At 36.3% G+C, this 17,466-nt stretch overlaps 1 protein-coding gene across 1 annotated transcript in view; it reads left to right on the top strand.

Annotated features, from left to right (window-relative positions):
• Positions 1 to 14,344, top strand: part of Ell2 (elongation factor, RNA polymerase II, 2) — a 76,385-nt gene extending 62,041 nt beyond the window's left edge. Inside the window, exons 6-12 of the mRNA XM_013022066.1 lie at positions 1,268 to 1,392; positions 1,558 to 1,645; positions 3,377 to 3,944; positions 6,091 to 6,157; positions 10,241 to 10,412; positions 12,576 to 12,620; positions 12,712 to 14,344. Coding sequence (XP_012877520.1) covers positions 1,268 to 1,392; positions 1,558 to 1,645; positions 3,377 to 3,944; positions 6,091 to 6,157; positions 10,241 to 10,412; positions 12,576 to 12,620; positions 12,712 to 12,828 — 1,182 coding nt within the window. The 3' untranslated portion in view covers positions 12,829 to 14,344. The remainder of the gene's footprint in view (positions 1 to 1,267; positions 1,393 to 1,557; positions 1,646 to 3,376; positions 3,945 to 6,090; positions 6,158 to 10,240; positions 10,413 to 12,575; positions 12,621 to 12,711) is intronic.
• Positions 14,345 to 17,466: the final 3,122 nt, after the last annotated feature.

Here is a 17,466-nt window from a genome sequence, read left to right as displayed (position 1 = left end):
ATTCTTCCCTAAATTGAAAGATGTCCATTAGACCTGCAAAGGGAGATAACTAGTGATAGATAATAAATAATAACAAATAGTAATATATAACAAATAGTTATAGATCATAAGGGCCTGGTGTTCAGAGGACAGTTTAGGATGAAGCCATAAATTTAGGAATTAGTATCATCAAGATTAGGCCTTCTAAGTCTTAGTGTTGAATACAATTATTTTAGGAAGAAATAAAGAAAATGAAGAAAACAGGGCAGAAAGCAGACTAAGCATTCCCCCCACGTAGAGCTTTGAGAAACTAAACACGAAAGAAAGGTGCCAAGGGAGAAGATAGTACCGAAACTTAAGAGACTGAGTTGCTGTAGGAGTGGTATTTGTATATGCACTGCCAGGAGTAATAAAAAAAAAAACAAAAGGTTGTTATTTATTCTACTCAAACCTGTCAGATCACATATTCATTTATTTGTAAATTTGAATTTTAAAATAAACCTATTTTCTTTTGTATAACTAACAATAATATTAGATTAGCATAAAAGACCATTTCCAGAGTACTGTTCTCTAACCTGAAAAGTTACTTTCGGTTTGGCACCTAAATCCATAGATTTGTATACTTAATGGATTATAGGTCTGAACACTAGGAATTGCAGTTAAGGAATAGGATAAGAGTATACTTAGGAATGAACTGTGTAGCCAATAATGATTATTTGGGCATTCCTTCAGTTTATGATTCTGTTTATTGGTTTAAAGGAATTTCAAGGACTTTGGATAAAATGGTAGTTCAGGAGATCTGGTAAATACACAGAGCAAGCTTAACTATCAAAAAAAAAAAGATGAGGTTATCAAAATTTATACTATTTTAAAGACAGTTTCTGTGGAGGACTGAAAAAGAGAGTTTGTAACCTACTATTTGAATATTGTTTTCTACTTAATATGAAATTAAGTATTTCTTTGTGATTCAGAATTACTCAAGTTAATAAGAAGTAAATAAATAATGATTTTGTTAATATAAATTTTAGATTTCTTATAGAAGACAAGATTGATTTGAAAATTTACCTAGTTATTTAATTAGAAGTTTGGCAAATGGAGGAAAACATTCCACTCCACACATAAAGTTTTAATTCTGAAGTTAAATGACACTTAATGCAACCTGGCATACATTTAATGAATAGTCCCTTTGGAGCCAATGAGAGTAATTGTCTTTGGTATATATCCTAAAGATCAACTGCTTTGGATAGTTAGCACAAATATCTAATGCTCTGTTTATATCACATACCAGGTAGCCAATCTAAATCCTAAGGACCTCTCCTATACATTAAAGGATTACGTATATAAGGAGCTTCAAAGAGACTGGCCAGGATACAATGAAGCAGACAGACGGTCATTGGAGTCAGTACTCTCTAGGTAAGTTCTTTTTCCCTTTTTTTTCTTTAAAAATTGTAGAAATAAGTAATCATTTTAGTCATTCTTATTTTAATATTGAGGTGGGAAAGAGAATCAAGAGTATGCTTTCTATTGTAAACATTTTAAAATTCTCATTATTACATGGAACATGTGTGTTCTTGACAGAAAACTAAATGCATCTCAGAATGCTGCTGGCACCAGCCGTTCAGAATCTCCTGTATGTTCTAGCAGAGACACTGCATCCTCTCCTCAGGTATGCCATCAACTTACAAAACCTAACATGGAGGCCAACAACTGAGGTCCCCTTCTTTCTAAGTGAGGGAAATGAAGCCCAAGAAAGCTGCACAGTTTGTCTACACAAAGCCACATGACGTCAGTCTCAGCTTCCAATCTAGAACTGTCTCCACTATGCAGCTCTGCTTGTCAGAATATTAATACATACCTTGCTTTCCATTTTTAAAATTTACATTTTTGTTGTAAAGTTATCTGCTCTTTAATTTGATCACTTAATATAAGGCTTATCTAGTCCTATACAATTCTTGTATTACATGGGAAATTAAAGATATTTGATTGTGTCTAAAACATGTTCTAGAAGAATATTCTTAGGGAAAATGTATTAGCAATTAGAAAATAAATAAGAAAAGAGAACATTTATGTATGTGTCTTACTTAAGCTCTTTTCAACTTGATCCTAATGGAAATACTCCCCATCAGACATTATTCCTGCTTAGAATTTTCTAGTTTGGCCCATCCTAGAGAAGGTAGAAGAGGTCCTTGGCAGTATAAAGAGTTCCAGTTTACTGAACTTGCCAAGGAGCCCTGAAATTCTCTCCCTGAGAGAGTAAGAGAATTCTCAGTGAGAGTTTCAATGTCCTGGGCACTTGGATCAGATATTTGAGAGAGACTTCCCACCCTCCCAGCACTGTACCATATGCCCTGTACCTCTGGATTCTCCTGAGAATGAGGGGGGACAAAACCATGTGTGGAGAGAATGTGCTAAGCAGAAGACTATCACACACGGCAATTCACCTTTGCAATGTTCCTTATCTGTGGAAGCCTCACTTTTTGTTCACCAACTATAGTGAAGCTACTTCTGATCAGATGACATATGCTGAGTACCAAGTCAGTTACACTCAGTTTATAACAAAAGAAAATAATGCGCTTACTAGCTGTTCATTTTTTGAGCAAAAGTTCAAGTTCCAATATTATATTTAAATACAAAAATGCACTTACATTTCATACCTTTTGACTGTTGAATTTGCTTCTTAACATATATAACTACTGTTGCTTTGAGATTAAGCTAATGTAGCATGCTTTCTTTAAAAGTACTTTTAATGAAAAGGCTTAGCTTATACTACTACTGTGAATAGGTTTAAGGGTAAAAAATTAAATAGCATTTCAGCAATGACAGAAAGAGACTTAGAGGAATTACTCTGAAGTACTGGCTACACTAAGATAGAGGGAATGGTGATTGACAACCAAGCTATTTATAACCGGAGCATTTTAGCAATAGAGATTCAATAGATATAGACATATGGCCTTTACCTAGCTTTCATAGTACAGAGTCAAATGGCACAAAATGCTCTCTATTCTCATTTAAGTAGACTAGCCATCACCAACAGTGGAAAGCAGTTGCTTCTATTTAATACTCTTCTGAGTGGTCTAATCCAAATAAATCCGCATGGTCTAATAATCAGCACAATCTTATGGATAAGGCTATCAGATCAGAAAGAACTTGAGTAACAACTCCAAAAAACAATATATCTGCCAAGTTCTGCTTTTAACATTACACTACAATTTATTTTACCTGTCATTTGGATTTGTTGCTTTAGTTTGGTTTGGGCTTGTTTATAGGGCTTTATTGTTGTTTTGCTTTTGCTTGAGTTGGGAGAGAGTAAGATACTCAGCTGTTTGATCAATTACAGAGGTTTTGAATGTATTATAGTACAAACCTGCTTGTTTTTTCCCCTTTCCCTCTCATTCAGAAACGGCCTTTGGATTCAGATTTCATTGATCCTTTAATGAATAAAAAAGCTCGAATATCTCACCTAACAAATAGAGTACCTCCAACATTAAATGGTCAATTGAATTCCACCAGTGACAAATCTGCTGCAGGACTACCGCCGCCCCCTGCAGCTGCTGCCATCCCCACGCCCCCACCACTGCCTTCTACGCACCTGCCTGTCTCAAATCCCCCTCAGACTGTAAATTCCAACTCCAATTCCCCTAGCACTCCAGAAGGCCGGGGGACTCAAGACCTACCTGTTGACAGTTTTAGTCAAGATGGTAGCATCTATGAGGACCAGCAAGACAAATATACCTCGAGGACTTCTCTGGAAACATTACCCCCCGGTTCAGTTCTACTAAAGTGTCCAAAGCCTATGGAAGAAAACCATTCAATGTCTCATAAAAAGTCCAAAAAGAAGTCCAAAAAACACAAGGAAAAGGACCAAATGAAAAAGCACGACATTGAAGCTATTGAAGAAAAAGAGGAAGATCTTCAAAGAGAAGCAATTGCCAAGCTAAATAACTCCAGCCCAAATTCCAGTGAAGGTATTTTACATTTGCTAAGGTAGAGGTAGAGGTTGGGGGAGATCTGACTGTATGTGTTATGTAAACTGGAAGATCATCCTAGTATGAGTTGGAGATGATGATACTCATAATTAGCAATAACTTGATAAGCAAATGCTTGTTTAATTATTTACCTTGATATTATACTTTTGAGCTGTTTTTTTCTTTTATCTTACAATTTCTTTTTAAGCAACTATTAACATGATTTCTGTATTAATAATATAATGACATTTGAAAATGACATTTTAAGAAGGGAGACTTTATTCTTTTTCTTACATACTATGGTATTGTGCAATCTCAACCTTATTGTTAAATAATCTGGAACTGACTTTAATCAGACACACAAGTAGCAATAGAAATAGTTATTTTCTTCTTTCTCAAAGAAATCAGGGCACCCCATGCTGTAATTATCATTAGCACAGGGGGAATGTCAGATTCTTTATAAAATAGGCAATGTGATACTTCATTCACAGATCCCAAACATCTTAATTTGCAGTGAAAGCAAGGTTGTTGGCTATTAATAATCTCTAAGGCTTTTTTTGTTTTGTTCTTCGATTTGGAGGTTCTGTTTTAGTGAACACCGATAGTAAATTAACATCAATCATTGTTCTCTATTTTTCTCATAACCCTAAAAGCCTACAATTCTTAGCTTTAACTAATCATTTTTGTCATATGAAACAAGCTCTGATTGATTTTAGTGGTGCTTGCAAAGAAGTTGTAGAATAGCACAAGACAGTGTCTATCTAGATTGGCTATATTGCATCAAAACATATAATGAGTGCCCATTTTAAGCTTTATTTCTCTTTAACACTTTTTGTACCTGAATCTGTCAGGTCAGGAAAAGCCATAAAGAAGTAAGTTAGCCAGGTTCCTGGGCATCCTCTGTTCTCTTCCACACTTCCCACACTAGAAGGATAATAATCCTGAGTTGAAACCTAGTGCCAACAGGTCTGAATTCCAGTATGGTGAGACCTACAGCAAAGTTATGAGTGTTCTCAGTTGGAGACCTGGAGAAACAGGGCTAGTCTTTAGAATCCTTCCCTGAAGATCACAGGAAAAAAAAAAAAATTGGAGTAGGCTCATCAAAAACCCAGGACAGATCCAGAGCCGAATCCTCCCTCTGTTGGAACACCTCTGGCTCCTGTGGCAAGGAGGAAGTGTCTTGTACTTGATTCATTTCCTTGAAGGTCTGGGTTGTTGTGAAAGCATGCTCTTTTGCCTAAGCCTGAATCAAATATATGTAGGTAAACAGTAAGCCCAAGTCTATGTAATTTATTCAATATGCTTTAGCTTTTAAAATAGTACACTGAGAAATTGTTAGATGGACACCATTTATTTTATAGTGAATAAATCAAAGTCAGACAAATCAAAACCTGCATTACCTACTGTACTTTAAGAAATTAAAAATACATATACTTATAAAAGGCCACTGAGAATGGGAAACTTAAATAGAATACTGAGAGTTTACATACTTCAACAAGATAATCATGAGTAATTAGAACCTTTATTTAAAAAAAAAATCTGTTGAGTATTATGAGGTCCAGTATCACCATTAAATAATACTTTTATTTTAAACCAATGGGAAAACTTCCTACCAGTTCCACTGTCTGCATGAAACTTCCTACCAGTTCCACTGTCTGCATGCAAAAAAAAAAAAAAAAAAGATGGCAATAAAAATACAGTGACCAAAGCAGTCTGCTACCTGCCTGCCTTTATTGTTTCATCTGCCTTGTTTGAATCCCATGAAAAGTAGATGTTGATGTAAAATTTGTATCTCTTATTGTCTAGCTGCATCTGCCACCACAATCTTTGAATTGCTGGGCAGATGCCACAACTGTTGTTGAAAGAATAGAAGATTGACCTTGGGTTAAGATGGAATTCCTTTATTGTGCAGACACTGCAGTAGCCAGGGTGCTTTAAATGCCTGGCGTCAGTTCTTCTGGCGCTGGTCATAGGGCCTCTATTGTTTGTGTTCAATTGTATTCCTTACTCACTGTCGCTTATTGAGATGGAAGAATAGAATTTGAGGAAAAGTGCTCCAGATGTTTCTAATCTTTTTTTTTTAGAATTACAGGCATTTGATAACCGTACTGGCTGATGAATGCTCTGATTTTTTTTTTCTTTATAGGAGTTAAAGAGGACTGCACTGCCTCCATGGAGCCTTCTTCTACAATTGAACTCCCAGATTATTTGATGTAAGTTCATCTGTCTGCCAGTGGAGAGAGCTGTTTAATTTTAGAAAGTTTGCAAATTCTTTTCCCATAATTTGCAAATCAAAAAAGTAAGGAATTCCAGAAATAGAGTCCTGGAGCGACCCATGCAATTGAAAGGCTGCCATTAAGCCTGCTGTCCCAAATCCACCCTTGTCTACAGGAGCAGGTTGTTCCTCCCCCTACCCTGAGCTATGTTCCTTGGCCTGGAAGTATAGAGAAGCCTGTCCTTTGTTCCCCGGCAAGGCCAAGCATTTGATTATGGAAGATTTCAGGGATCTGCCTCTTCAAAGCTGACAGCCTGTCAATACATGGCCATTCCTTTGGGCCCCCAAAGGATGGTTTATTACTGACAAACTGCTTGGCCCTCTACACTGCATACTAAAAAGTGGAGATAGGTTGGTTTTTATTTAAATAAATGTCTGCCCTCAAATTAATTTTAAAGGGAACAAATAATACAATTTAATCCTTTGACTTGAATATAAATTATAACGCTTTCCTTCTTACGACAACAAGTTGCCAAATGCTGACTTGCAGACATTTTCTGGGGATGTTTTTGTAACTGGTTATATAGACATTATAATTTTGCAGAATAAAAGGCTTCTAGAAGGAGAAAATAATTGTTTCAAGAGCTTGTTAAATGGAGAGTGAAGATACAAACAGATCTGACAGCAGATACATATTAAAATGAACAAAATACCTAACAAGTAAAACAAAAAATAGAATGTATGCTGTGTGAACTTTTTTATAAATGGCATCTAATAAACTATCTTACTTAGCCATTTATTTCCCAGAAGACAGGACATTTTTTTTATTTTTATTGAGATCAAGTGATTACATAAATTTCACAAATTTCACAGTATTATAAAGTACAAACACATTTTAACCTTCACAAGGCAAATTGTCATTATCATGGTCTATAAAGTTTGTGAATTCTATGAGTTCTTCCAAATCAGGTATATGTACTTCTCTTTCCTTTTGCTTAGTGTAAGCTATAGCCTCTTTCCCTCTCATTCCCTCCCTCCTATTGCTGCCCTTGAGTTGCTTAGTTTGTTTTCAGCAATGTCTAGTGCACCTGATGGGCCCCTCTGTTGTATATTTTCCCATTTCCCTCTGATTCTATGCCTCCCTCCTAACTTCCCTCCGATGTGCACATGTATATACTACATATAAGGTCAAGAACATGGAGTCATTTAGAAATAACATGAAAATTATGTAGAGGTCCTTTGTTTCTTGAGTCCTGTTTACTTTGTCATATCTCCTTGCATTTTGAATTCAACATCCACATATCAGGGAGACAATGTGCTGTTTGTTTCTCTGATCCTGGCTTACCTCGCTCAACATGATTTGTTCTAGTTCCATCCATTTCCTTGTGAATACCATCATTTTGTCCTTTCTAATGGCTGAATAATATTCTATTGTATAAAGGTACCACAATTTTTGGGTCCATTCATCTGTAATGGGGCATCTGGGTTGTTTCCATATCTTGGCTATTGTGAACAGGGCTGCAATGAACATGGAGGTGCATGTGTCCTTGTATCCTGGTTCCAAGGCAGGACATTTTAGATTTAAAATATTTTGCCTCTGGTTAATATAGAGAATATTATAGTTACCAGGAATAAGACTGTATGAAAGTATAATGTTGGTTATCATCTTAAATAACGGGTTTGTGAAACCATGCGAACTAAGTACTCTGCCAGCTGAGCTTAGTTTAACAGAGGAGCCTTGGAAATCAGCTACCTCTCAGTTCCCAGAAAGGGGTATAGGTCTGCAGCCAGGTTTCCAGGTTAGCCCCTGGCTTTACTTTTCCAGCTGTAGAGCCAGTTCTCCAAGTCAGCCCATCACATTAACACCCACCAGGAGGCAGGTCTTGATTTCCTCTTATTAAAAGTGGTTATGTGTGATAAAAGTTGTGTGGGGAGACTAAAAAGAAAATACTCTAAGCTTTCCCCCCATGGATTCAAGGCTGTTGCTGTGTTTTGGCAGCCTAATTAGCTAATTCTATATTTAAAAGGCTTTTTTTTTTAGGTTACTGGTCTAAGAATGATTGCCGCATCTGTTCTGGTACAGTTTTGTATGTTATGTTTCTAGGGCTGCAATTGAGTACTTAATTCATTTAAGTAAAAGCAATATGCCTTACCAAAAGTAAGGTTTATAAATAATGAGAAAATTACCCAAAACACAGAATTTGGCTTATGAGAAAACCAAAAAGAGATACTATAACCCCTAAATGATCTGCTTTTGAATAATTCATTCTTAACCATGGTATTGCTAATTTTGTATAATAAGAATACTTTTATTACTTGTGGTTTTGAGTTATCCAAAGTTAAAAAGTTTTGTTCTGTCACTGCACTAAGAGCCAGCTGTAAAACCATAGCAAATTCTGTTAAAAATAATAATGGAAAAAAATGGTTTAAATCCCAAACACATTTGTGGCCAGTTTTGAGCTTTCTCTTGAGAAAAATATTATATAAAACACGAAAGACTATGCCTTTGGATAAGCGGGATCCATATATTATACAGCAAAGTAAAACAGAATTTCCATGTTGGGTTAGTTATTTTGCTTCAATGTGCTTATCCCCAGGAAGCTCTTGCTCCCTCGGGACTACCTCTGGTGTGCAGCCAGGAAGCCATGTCTGGGGAGGACTGCTTCCATGCTCTGCTGCCTGTGTTCTTTGTGCAGCTGAGACACCAGCAGGGCAGCTCTAAATCAGCACACTACTGCGGTCTCAATTACACATCAAAAATTAAACCTCCGTACTGTCTAACTCAGCACGAATAAAAATATTAATGAGGATACCAAGTTTGCTCACTGCATCACTTTTCTCACATTTCCAACTAGGCATCTGTGATACAGCAATTTAAATAAAGCTGGTAAGATTATATAAAGCCATTTGGAGATACTGAATTCCAAGATGTTACCACAGTGATGAATAAATGTGTACCTTCAGAATACATCCTCAAGCTCCCACTACCTGCCTGAAATCTCAGATTTCATCTCAATTAGTCAAGGGGATTTTGCATTTCAGAAGTACTAAGAGCATTGAGCTAGACTCTTGTGTTCCCAGATCTATGAACAAATAATAGTGTTTGTTTTAATATTTAAATACTGATATAATTTACTTACCACTAGATAAACTGTCATCTGGGAGTATACCTTTTACTTTCCAGATCTCAAGGAGTACTCACATTCCAAAGGAATTAATTTTATTAAGAAAGCAAATGAATACTAGGAAGTAGATACTTGCAAGGTGGGGGGGGTCACAAGGAGAGTGGAAGAAGAATGAATGGAGACATTAGTAGCACTGTATATGCCATAGACCTGAGAAAAATAAGGGAAAGGGTGGGTGGAAGGGGGTTGAAGATGTCGAAGGAAAAACACAGATCAAGGTGCATTGGATACAAAAATTGCTTTGTTAAACAGCAAAAACAAATTTCAATAAATAACCTAAAAATTAAGAAAAGCAAGGGAAGGAGGAGGGTAGAGGGGTGGGTGAGAATGTTGTAAGGGGTAACATTGATCGAGTCACTATATTCATAAATATATATTCTGTTAAATGACAACTGCTTTGTACAACTACCCAAAGAAAATAATTTTTTTAAGGAAAGAAAATTAGACTAATAGTTCTAAACCAGCTTTTTGGTTGCAGAGTATAATGTGTTGCTTCAAAAGACCTAGAGAAATAATATTTTCCTTTTGTCTCTCACTTTAAAATTTTTTTTAAAAATCCCCTTTTTGTATTTTATATAGTTTTCTAGTTTAGGAAGCCAAATGTGTGTTGCCACTGTTTTCTTTTTACTTAGATACATTTTAATTTCATTGCTACCATCTGTTTTTCACATTTGATTCCTCTTCATAAAAGCTCTTAAGACCCGTAGAGTCACTTCACATGGAAGGGCCAGTGAAAGAATGACCTGGGAACAAACTAGTAGTGGAACAGCATTAACTACTAGTGATAGATATGATTCATGAAAAGATGCCATTTCTAATATTTCATTTCAATGTCAGACTCAGGTCATTGTGTTTTGACAGTAACTACTCTTTGTGGTATTTTTTTGTCTTATTAGAAAATATATTGCTATTGTCTCCTATGAGCAACGCCAGAATTACAAGGATGACTTCAATGCAGAGTACGATGAATACAGGGCTTTACATGCCAGGATGGAGACTGTGGCCAGAAGGTTTATTAAACTGGATGCGCAACGAAAACGCCTTTCTCCAGGCTCAAAAGAGTATCAGGTAAATGGATTTGATTTGTTCCTGATCAGACTCACTTTCTTATTTTACCTTCTTTATTTCCCTGTCACACTAACTTCAGCCATCCTTTACTTAAATTTAAAACAAGCTCTCTAAACTAAACCTCTGCTGCTTTTGGAACTGAATTGTTGAAATAGTTCTAAAAAAATAAAAGTTTTGCACCACTGTAAGATATCAGGTATTGAGAATTATCAAATATTACTAAATAGGGGGGAAATTGGATCTTGGGATTAATTTATGCTTCATTTGATTATACAGCCAACTCAGCTCAGAATACAGTCAGCCCCTCCACACACACACACACACACACACACACAATGGTGTTATTTCAAGATAGTCTTTTAATTATTACTTTTATAACTCTGAGTTAGATTATAGTCATAGAATTAGGACCATCAGGAAGTGGCGCTGTGGCTTAAGTGGTAGAGCGCTAGCCTTGAACTGAAGAGCTGAGGGACAGCGCCCAGGCCCAGAGTTCAGGCCCCATGTCCGGAAAAAAAAAAGAATTAGGGTCATCATAGACACAGTATATTATGTACTAATCTGATTTTCTTTCCCACCCTAGCTGGTAGGGGCTGCAGCTGACAAAGAACAGTAGCTCTTGATCTGTCTTTTGCGGGGTCATTTTTTGATAGTTCTTAGCAAAAGAATTGATAGAAATAAATATTTTATCATTACATAGGCCAAGAACTTGGTCTCACTTCACAGCCATAAATGGTATAGTGCTTTTCCCCCAGCCCCTACCATGGTTCTTACCTTACTATTTCCCCACAGGAGGAGAAACAGACCAAGAGCATGTGTGTCTCTCACACATACCTGTGGCTTGCACTCATGGGCTTTAATCTTTTCAGTAAGCAAAGAGAGCTAAAGACTTTGCCAGATGAATTGATATTTAGGGTATAGAAGGTGTTGGAGTGGTGATTTACAAATTATGTTTTTCTGTGCAGTTATTTATCCATTTACATGATATTTATTATAATAAATTTAAATATGTATATTATAATAAATTTAATCTTATTTAAATTTATTATAATATAATATTATAATTCTAAGGATTGCTTAGTGGCTCTGAAGCTGGGGCCCCAGCTATGTCATATTTCTGTATATTCGCTTTGGGTAAGTTTACAAATTTTTCTTTGCCTCAAGTTCCCCATCCATAAAATGGGATGATCATAGAATTGCATTAAGCATTTATAAATGAAATTAGCTTTGGGAATCCATGCCTAGTACTTGAACATGGATGCTAAGCAGCTATTTTTCCCCAGCTACCTGATTTCTCCCTATGGGTAATCACTACCAGTCGTTTCTATTGTATTCTTTCAAAAACGTATATTTAGTGTGGGGGGGCAGAGGGTGTGTGTGTACATTCATGTATGTATTGTGTTTAATTAAATCTAAGTTTCATTTAATTATAAGTGACATCATTGTGTTCTATCCCAGTAACTTAGACCATGATATTTTATTTCTTATCCTGGTTTCATTAGAATTAGAAGAAATGCACATCTTAAAAAAGTAATGACATTTTTAGAATATAGTAATTTCTCTGTTTGAAATAAATGGTAGCTAACTGCCCATATTACTTTTAACTGCACAATGTAAAGTATTAAAGAATTTATTTTGTATCAGTACATAAAGTACATCCACACTTCTCAGTGTCCTCTTACTATCCATTGTGTAAATTGCAACTTTTGGCCACCTTTTGCTGCAGTGAATAACATACTTTCATCATTTTACTCAAGGACAAGTAGAGCTGAAGTATAATTAAATTGCTGAGTCAATTTTACATTTGCTATTTTGATAGTTATTGCCAAATTGCCCTTCATAAAGATTGTAGGCCAGATATGATGGTGCACAGCTATAATCCAAGCTATTTGGGAAGCAGAGATCAGAAGGATCATGGTCCAAGGCTAGTCCCTGCTGGGTAGCAACAGTGGAGACCTTATCTGAAAAACAGCTAGGGCAAAAAGGGATTAGATGTGGCTTGTGTGGTAGAGCACCTGCCTAGCAAGAATGAGGCCCCAAGAAAAATTATTCCAGGTTACATTTTCACTATCAGCATCCCTACACTTTACCAAATGCATGCTAATTATTGCAATGCCCAAAATAATTCATTCTCTTCTGATTTCTCATTTTTAATTTTTGTAGCATGTTCATGAAGAAGTCTTACAGGAATATCAGAAGATCAAGCAGGTAGGTATCATCATTATTGGTTTCCTGACCTGTAGTGGATAAATGTAATCAATTCTACCACCTAATCCCTCACTGTTTTCTTCATCTGCAGTCTAGTCCCAATTACCATGAAGAAAAATACAGATGCGAGTATCTCCATAACAAGCTGGCTCACATCAAAAGACTAATAGGTGAATTTGACCAACAGCAAGCAGAGTCATGGCCCTAGATCTCTGCTTGCACCAGAAGATGTGAATAAACTTAATCTTATTTATTTAAAATTCCAAATGAGTTGCTCTAGATTCTAAAAGACGAAACTTTGCCTGTTGAAAGTTTCAGTATTAGTAAACTTGAGTTACTTTTTTTTTTCCCTATTTTACTTTGCTTCTCTCCATTTCGAAGCTGCTTTCTCCTAGTCTTCTCTTTCCCCCTTCTCAAGACTTGTGTTTGTTAATAGAAACTTTTCTTTCTTTTTTTTTCTTTCATTTTTTTAGATATTGGGGATCCAGTGTCTATACTGCAAATCATTTTTCTTTTTCTTGAGAGCTTGTGTTTGTCTTTAGGAATGATTTTTTTTTTTAGATATTGGGGATCTAATGTCCACACTTCAAAGTTGTGTGTATTAAACAACCACAGTGATGTGCAAGGTGAAATGCTTTTGGATAAACATAAGCCTATTTTCTGACCTTTCTTAATGCAAACTCTTTGCCTTAAATGGTAGAACATTTAGACATTTGCACAAAAATACAAAAAAATAAATAAAACATTGTTTTGGAGGGTTAAAAAAATAGGAAGTTGTGGGAGTATGTGTGTAGATTTTTATACACATATATATCTATTGGCCGACTTGATCTAGAATATTAAATCTGCCCTACAAGTTAACCCCCCATTGCAATGGTTGCCTTAAGGTGTTTGCTAGTTGTGTACATAGTGTGGTTAGTCATTAGCTACACTGCTTCCCAATGATGAGAGCACTGGGAAGCACACTGTGGCCTACCAGCGTCTGAAACGTGTGCTCAACTTGTATGTGTGCAGAGCTGATGTGGATGTGAGCGTGCATGAAGGAGAAAAGCTGCTACTCTCAGTAGGCCCAACGCTCAGGTTAAACAACTGACGAGTGTTACTGTAGGGTTTTGTTGTCGTTTTGTTTTTTTCCTGTCAAATTGCTACTTTCTTCTATTTTGGAAGACAAAAGCATTTCCATTTCAACAGTTTGTCAGCTTTATTAATGTTGGGCAGAAATTGATATGATATAAAAATGAAACAGATCTATAGTTTTGGGGCAAAATTATAAAATTAAATGTGTAGGTAACCTATTTATATACTGCTATAAAGTATTTTTGAAGAGAGAGATATGCAAAGAAGCTATTACCTACATGAAATGTATATTTAAAGATTTTTTTTTCATCCTGGATGCCAGGAATATAAGAAAGTGCAGATATATTTAACCATAACATACTGTGATTCATCAAACAGCACAAACTTTCATTTCATGGAGTTTATCTGTTGACGTTGATTTAAACTATCACTTGTTTTATCATGTGGGAACATAAGTTATGTGGTCAAAAATATAAGGATTTTGAACTAATGTTGATTCAAGTTGTGTTGTCTTATCGTATTGTCTTTTCAAGTGCTGCCAGTTGAAAAGGGAAGCATTATGTTTACAAATCTGTTTTGAAATGTTTGCCAAAATTTTGGTAGTATCTTTAATAAAGATGTTTGTCTCCAGCATCCAAGAAAATAAATAACTTGTTGCGTATCACTGTCAACCAGAAAATGTTGATATCTAGAAAACATGACAGAATATGTAGATTAACTTTTCTCTTTAGAGTCTTTCTAAAATTTTAACTGGAGAGATTAAAAAGCTGTTACAAGTATACAAAGGTATACACATTATGCAAGAACTGAAGTGACACTTTTATGCCATAGCTCTAAAATATTACTGTATATTTTATTTCTATGTAGCATGGACCTCCTAGGGAATTCTATTTCTTTTAGTCTTGAGATCCCTGGTGCTCTTTCTTTTACCTCAAAATTGGTACAATCATTAAAGATTAATTTATTTCAAACTTCAAAAAAGAAAGAAAAGTATAAGCCTATTGGGAGATAAATTTGGTCCTCATATTATGGTAGAGTGTCCTGACAGGTTTGCTATAGGTAATGATCTCATTGGTGTTACTTCTTGGAGTCTTGGCCTTTTAAATCAAAGATTGTGTGCTGCTATTTGCTATGAGCAATATTTCTCAAAAGCAAGGTTCTTGGACCACTCCCATTACTAGAATTAGAATCTCTGGGTAGGGCTCAGGTATGTGCACTTTCACACATTTCCTCCTGTAAGTGACTTTTGCAAGCTGAAGTGTGAGAACTGTTGGCTTGGATGTAGTCTAAACTTTTAAGCCTCTTAATCTTAAAATCTTGAAATGAAGTCAACGAACTCTGCTTTTTCCTTTTAAACCCATCCCTGTCAGCAGGTACAATTCATTCTTCCCTTCTTTATGATCTGAGGCAAACCCTCCCTTGTTTCACTGCCAGCTCTTAATTCAGAACCTGTTTACAGCTAATCACTCCCCCTTGGAGCCCCTGCCCACCATTATACAGCATATCTTCTGGTTTACAGGTCAAGTAATATGGAAACTGGAGATGCCTTATGGAAATCCAGAATTCTATAAACTTGACCCACATACCTGAAAAATCCTTAATTTGGATGTCATTGTATTACATTGGATAGATCCTTGTCTGTCAAAGGTTGCAGCCCTTTTTGAGGAAGAGTTACGGCCCTGTTAAAATATTTATAATTATTTTTCCATCTCCCCCCCCTTGCAAGAATTTTAGATTCTTCCAAATGATTTCTGCAGGAAGGCATGGCCACTTAGTCACTCCTGTGGAAGATTTTCTCATTTTTACAGTAAATGTAAAGCAGCATTGTCACAGTTAAGGGATGAATTGTCTTACTGCTTTTTTCACCACATTTCATCCAAAACAATTTGCACTCTGTATCAATGCCTATAAACTTCCTATTGAATGAGAAGCTAACTTCAATCCAGCTGAAAGGATATTCAAGTACATTTTTTAATATGGAGATTGTATTTCCTATCTCATTGGTTATTTCCCTTGAAATACTTTAGAGGGATTAGCTTTATTTTTTTTTTTCCTGGTTCTGGGGCCTGGGTGCTTTCCCTAAGTTCTTTTTGCTCGAGGCTAGCACTGTACAACTTGAGCCACAATGCCATTTCTGGCTTTTTCTGAGTAGTTTATTGGAGATAAAAATCTCATGGACTTTCCTGCCTGGGCTGGCTTCCAACCATGATCCTTAGATCTCAGCTTTCTGAGTAGCTAGCATTACAGGCATGAGTCACTGGCACCCAGCAAATTTTAATTTTTTAAGTAGTGAGAAGTGTTCAGTAGTTGTTGGTGTGATCAGATTTTAGTGTTGTTCCATGCATTGATTTAAAAATTTTCAGTATTAATTTTATTCCTCTCTGATTGATCTTATACCCTGTATAGGATTTTTCTTTTAGCTTAAAGTATTTCATCTTATTATATAAAATCAAATGCATATTTACATGTTGGAAGCAAAATGTAGAGAAGTTCAGACAAAAACAGGCCGTCAGTTCAGACACTGCCTGGGTGCCTTACCCTATCCATTAGTGCATTCTTTGCTCCTGGAACTTGGCTGGAATTCTGTAGCCAGTTCACCTGCAGTGTGTCAAGTCAGTATGCTTGATAAATGCCTTTACTACTTGCAAAGTTCTGACAGTTTATTACTTGCCCAAGTGTTACTAAATCCTTTCTATGTGTACTAAAGGGGAATGGGGAAACAAAATAGAGCCAGCACTTTGAGAGGGATATTTTGGGAAAAGATATTAACTGACATTACTAAATGAAGGCCACAGAAGGTGTTAACAATGTTCTATGTAACTTGGTAAATTGGACAAGGCTGTAAGGCTCATTTCAAACTATCTTGAGTGTTAAAAGAAGAATTACACCTATATCTCTAAGCTGTTTCCATCCATGTCAGGCCTCGCAAGGCTAAAATGTCACAGGGGCTTTTCAGTTGTGAGCTCGGCAGCTATTCAAATGGGCTGTTGTTCTTCACCAATTTCAGTTCAATAAAAATGTTAACTTGGCGGTTCTGGTACTTGTTTTTCCTTTGTCTCATTTCAAAGCACTTTGTCTTAAAAACAAACAAATACCCCCATGGCAAAATATTCTCTGATGCCCTAATGTAAATGATCTTCCCTGGTCAGAGATAGGACTTATCATGACTCCAGGAAACGGGAACATAGGGTATTTGCCTCAGGACCCTGCCTGTTTTGTCTGTGCAGGGCACAGGACACACCCTGCAGAAGACAACAGCAAAAACAAAACAAAAAACGGAGCAGTTCCTTCAGTTACCATTTTTGAGGGCTTTCATTTCATTGCGTTTTTGCATTGATCATCCTGTTTCTCGTCACCTCAGTCAGCTCTGTTTTTTAAGCTGAGGTGTGGAAGGGAAACATACCTGACAAACAGCTAGCAAATGGGTGGCATTTGAGAACCCTGATGCCAACCTCCACTTTTCTGTTTTAACCACTTCTTCCTTTTGCCCTCCTATGTTTGCATAATTTCACAAAGTGACAGCCGGTGCTCAGCTATGTCCCATGTCCTGGGCAAAACTTCTGGGGTTTAGAGATAGAATGTGAGAGTCAGGATCATAACCAGTAGATTATTCAGGGCAAGTAGAAGTTTCTGAAATTATTTTTTTTTAACTTTGAAGGGGGTCTCAAAATACTTTTTGAGAATGTCTATGTTTCCTTTATATTTGAATATCTTCGGTCTTAACAATGGGCTATTTGACACTAGGGCAGTACTGGCAGAGGTAGGGGGA

Source organism: Dipodomys ordii, unplaced genomic scaffold (assembly GCF_000151885.1).
Source record: "Dipodomys ordii isolate 6190 unplaced genomic scaffold, Dord_2.0 Scaffold59, whole genome shotgun sequence".
Lineage (NCBI taxonomy): Eukaryota > Metazoa > Chordata > Mammalia > Rodentia > Heteromyidae > Dipodomys > Dipodomys ordii.
Note: the sequence above shows the minus strand (reverse complement) of the source record. Positions and strands in the feature narration are given on the sequence as shown.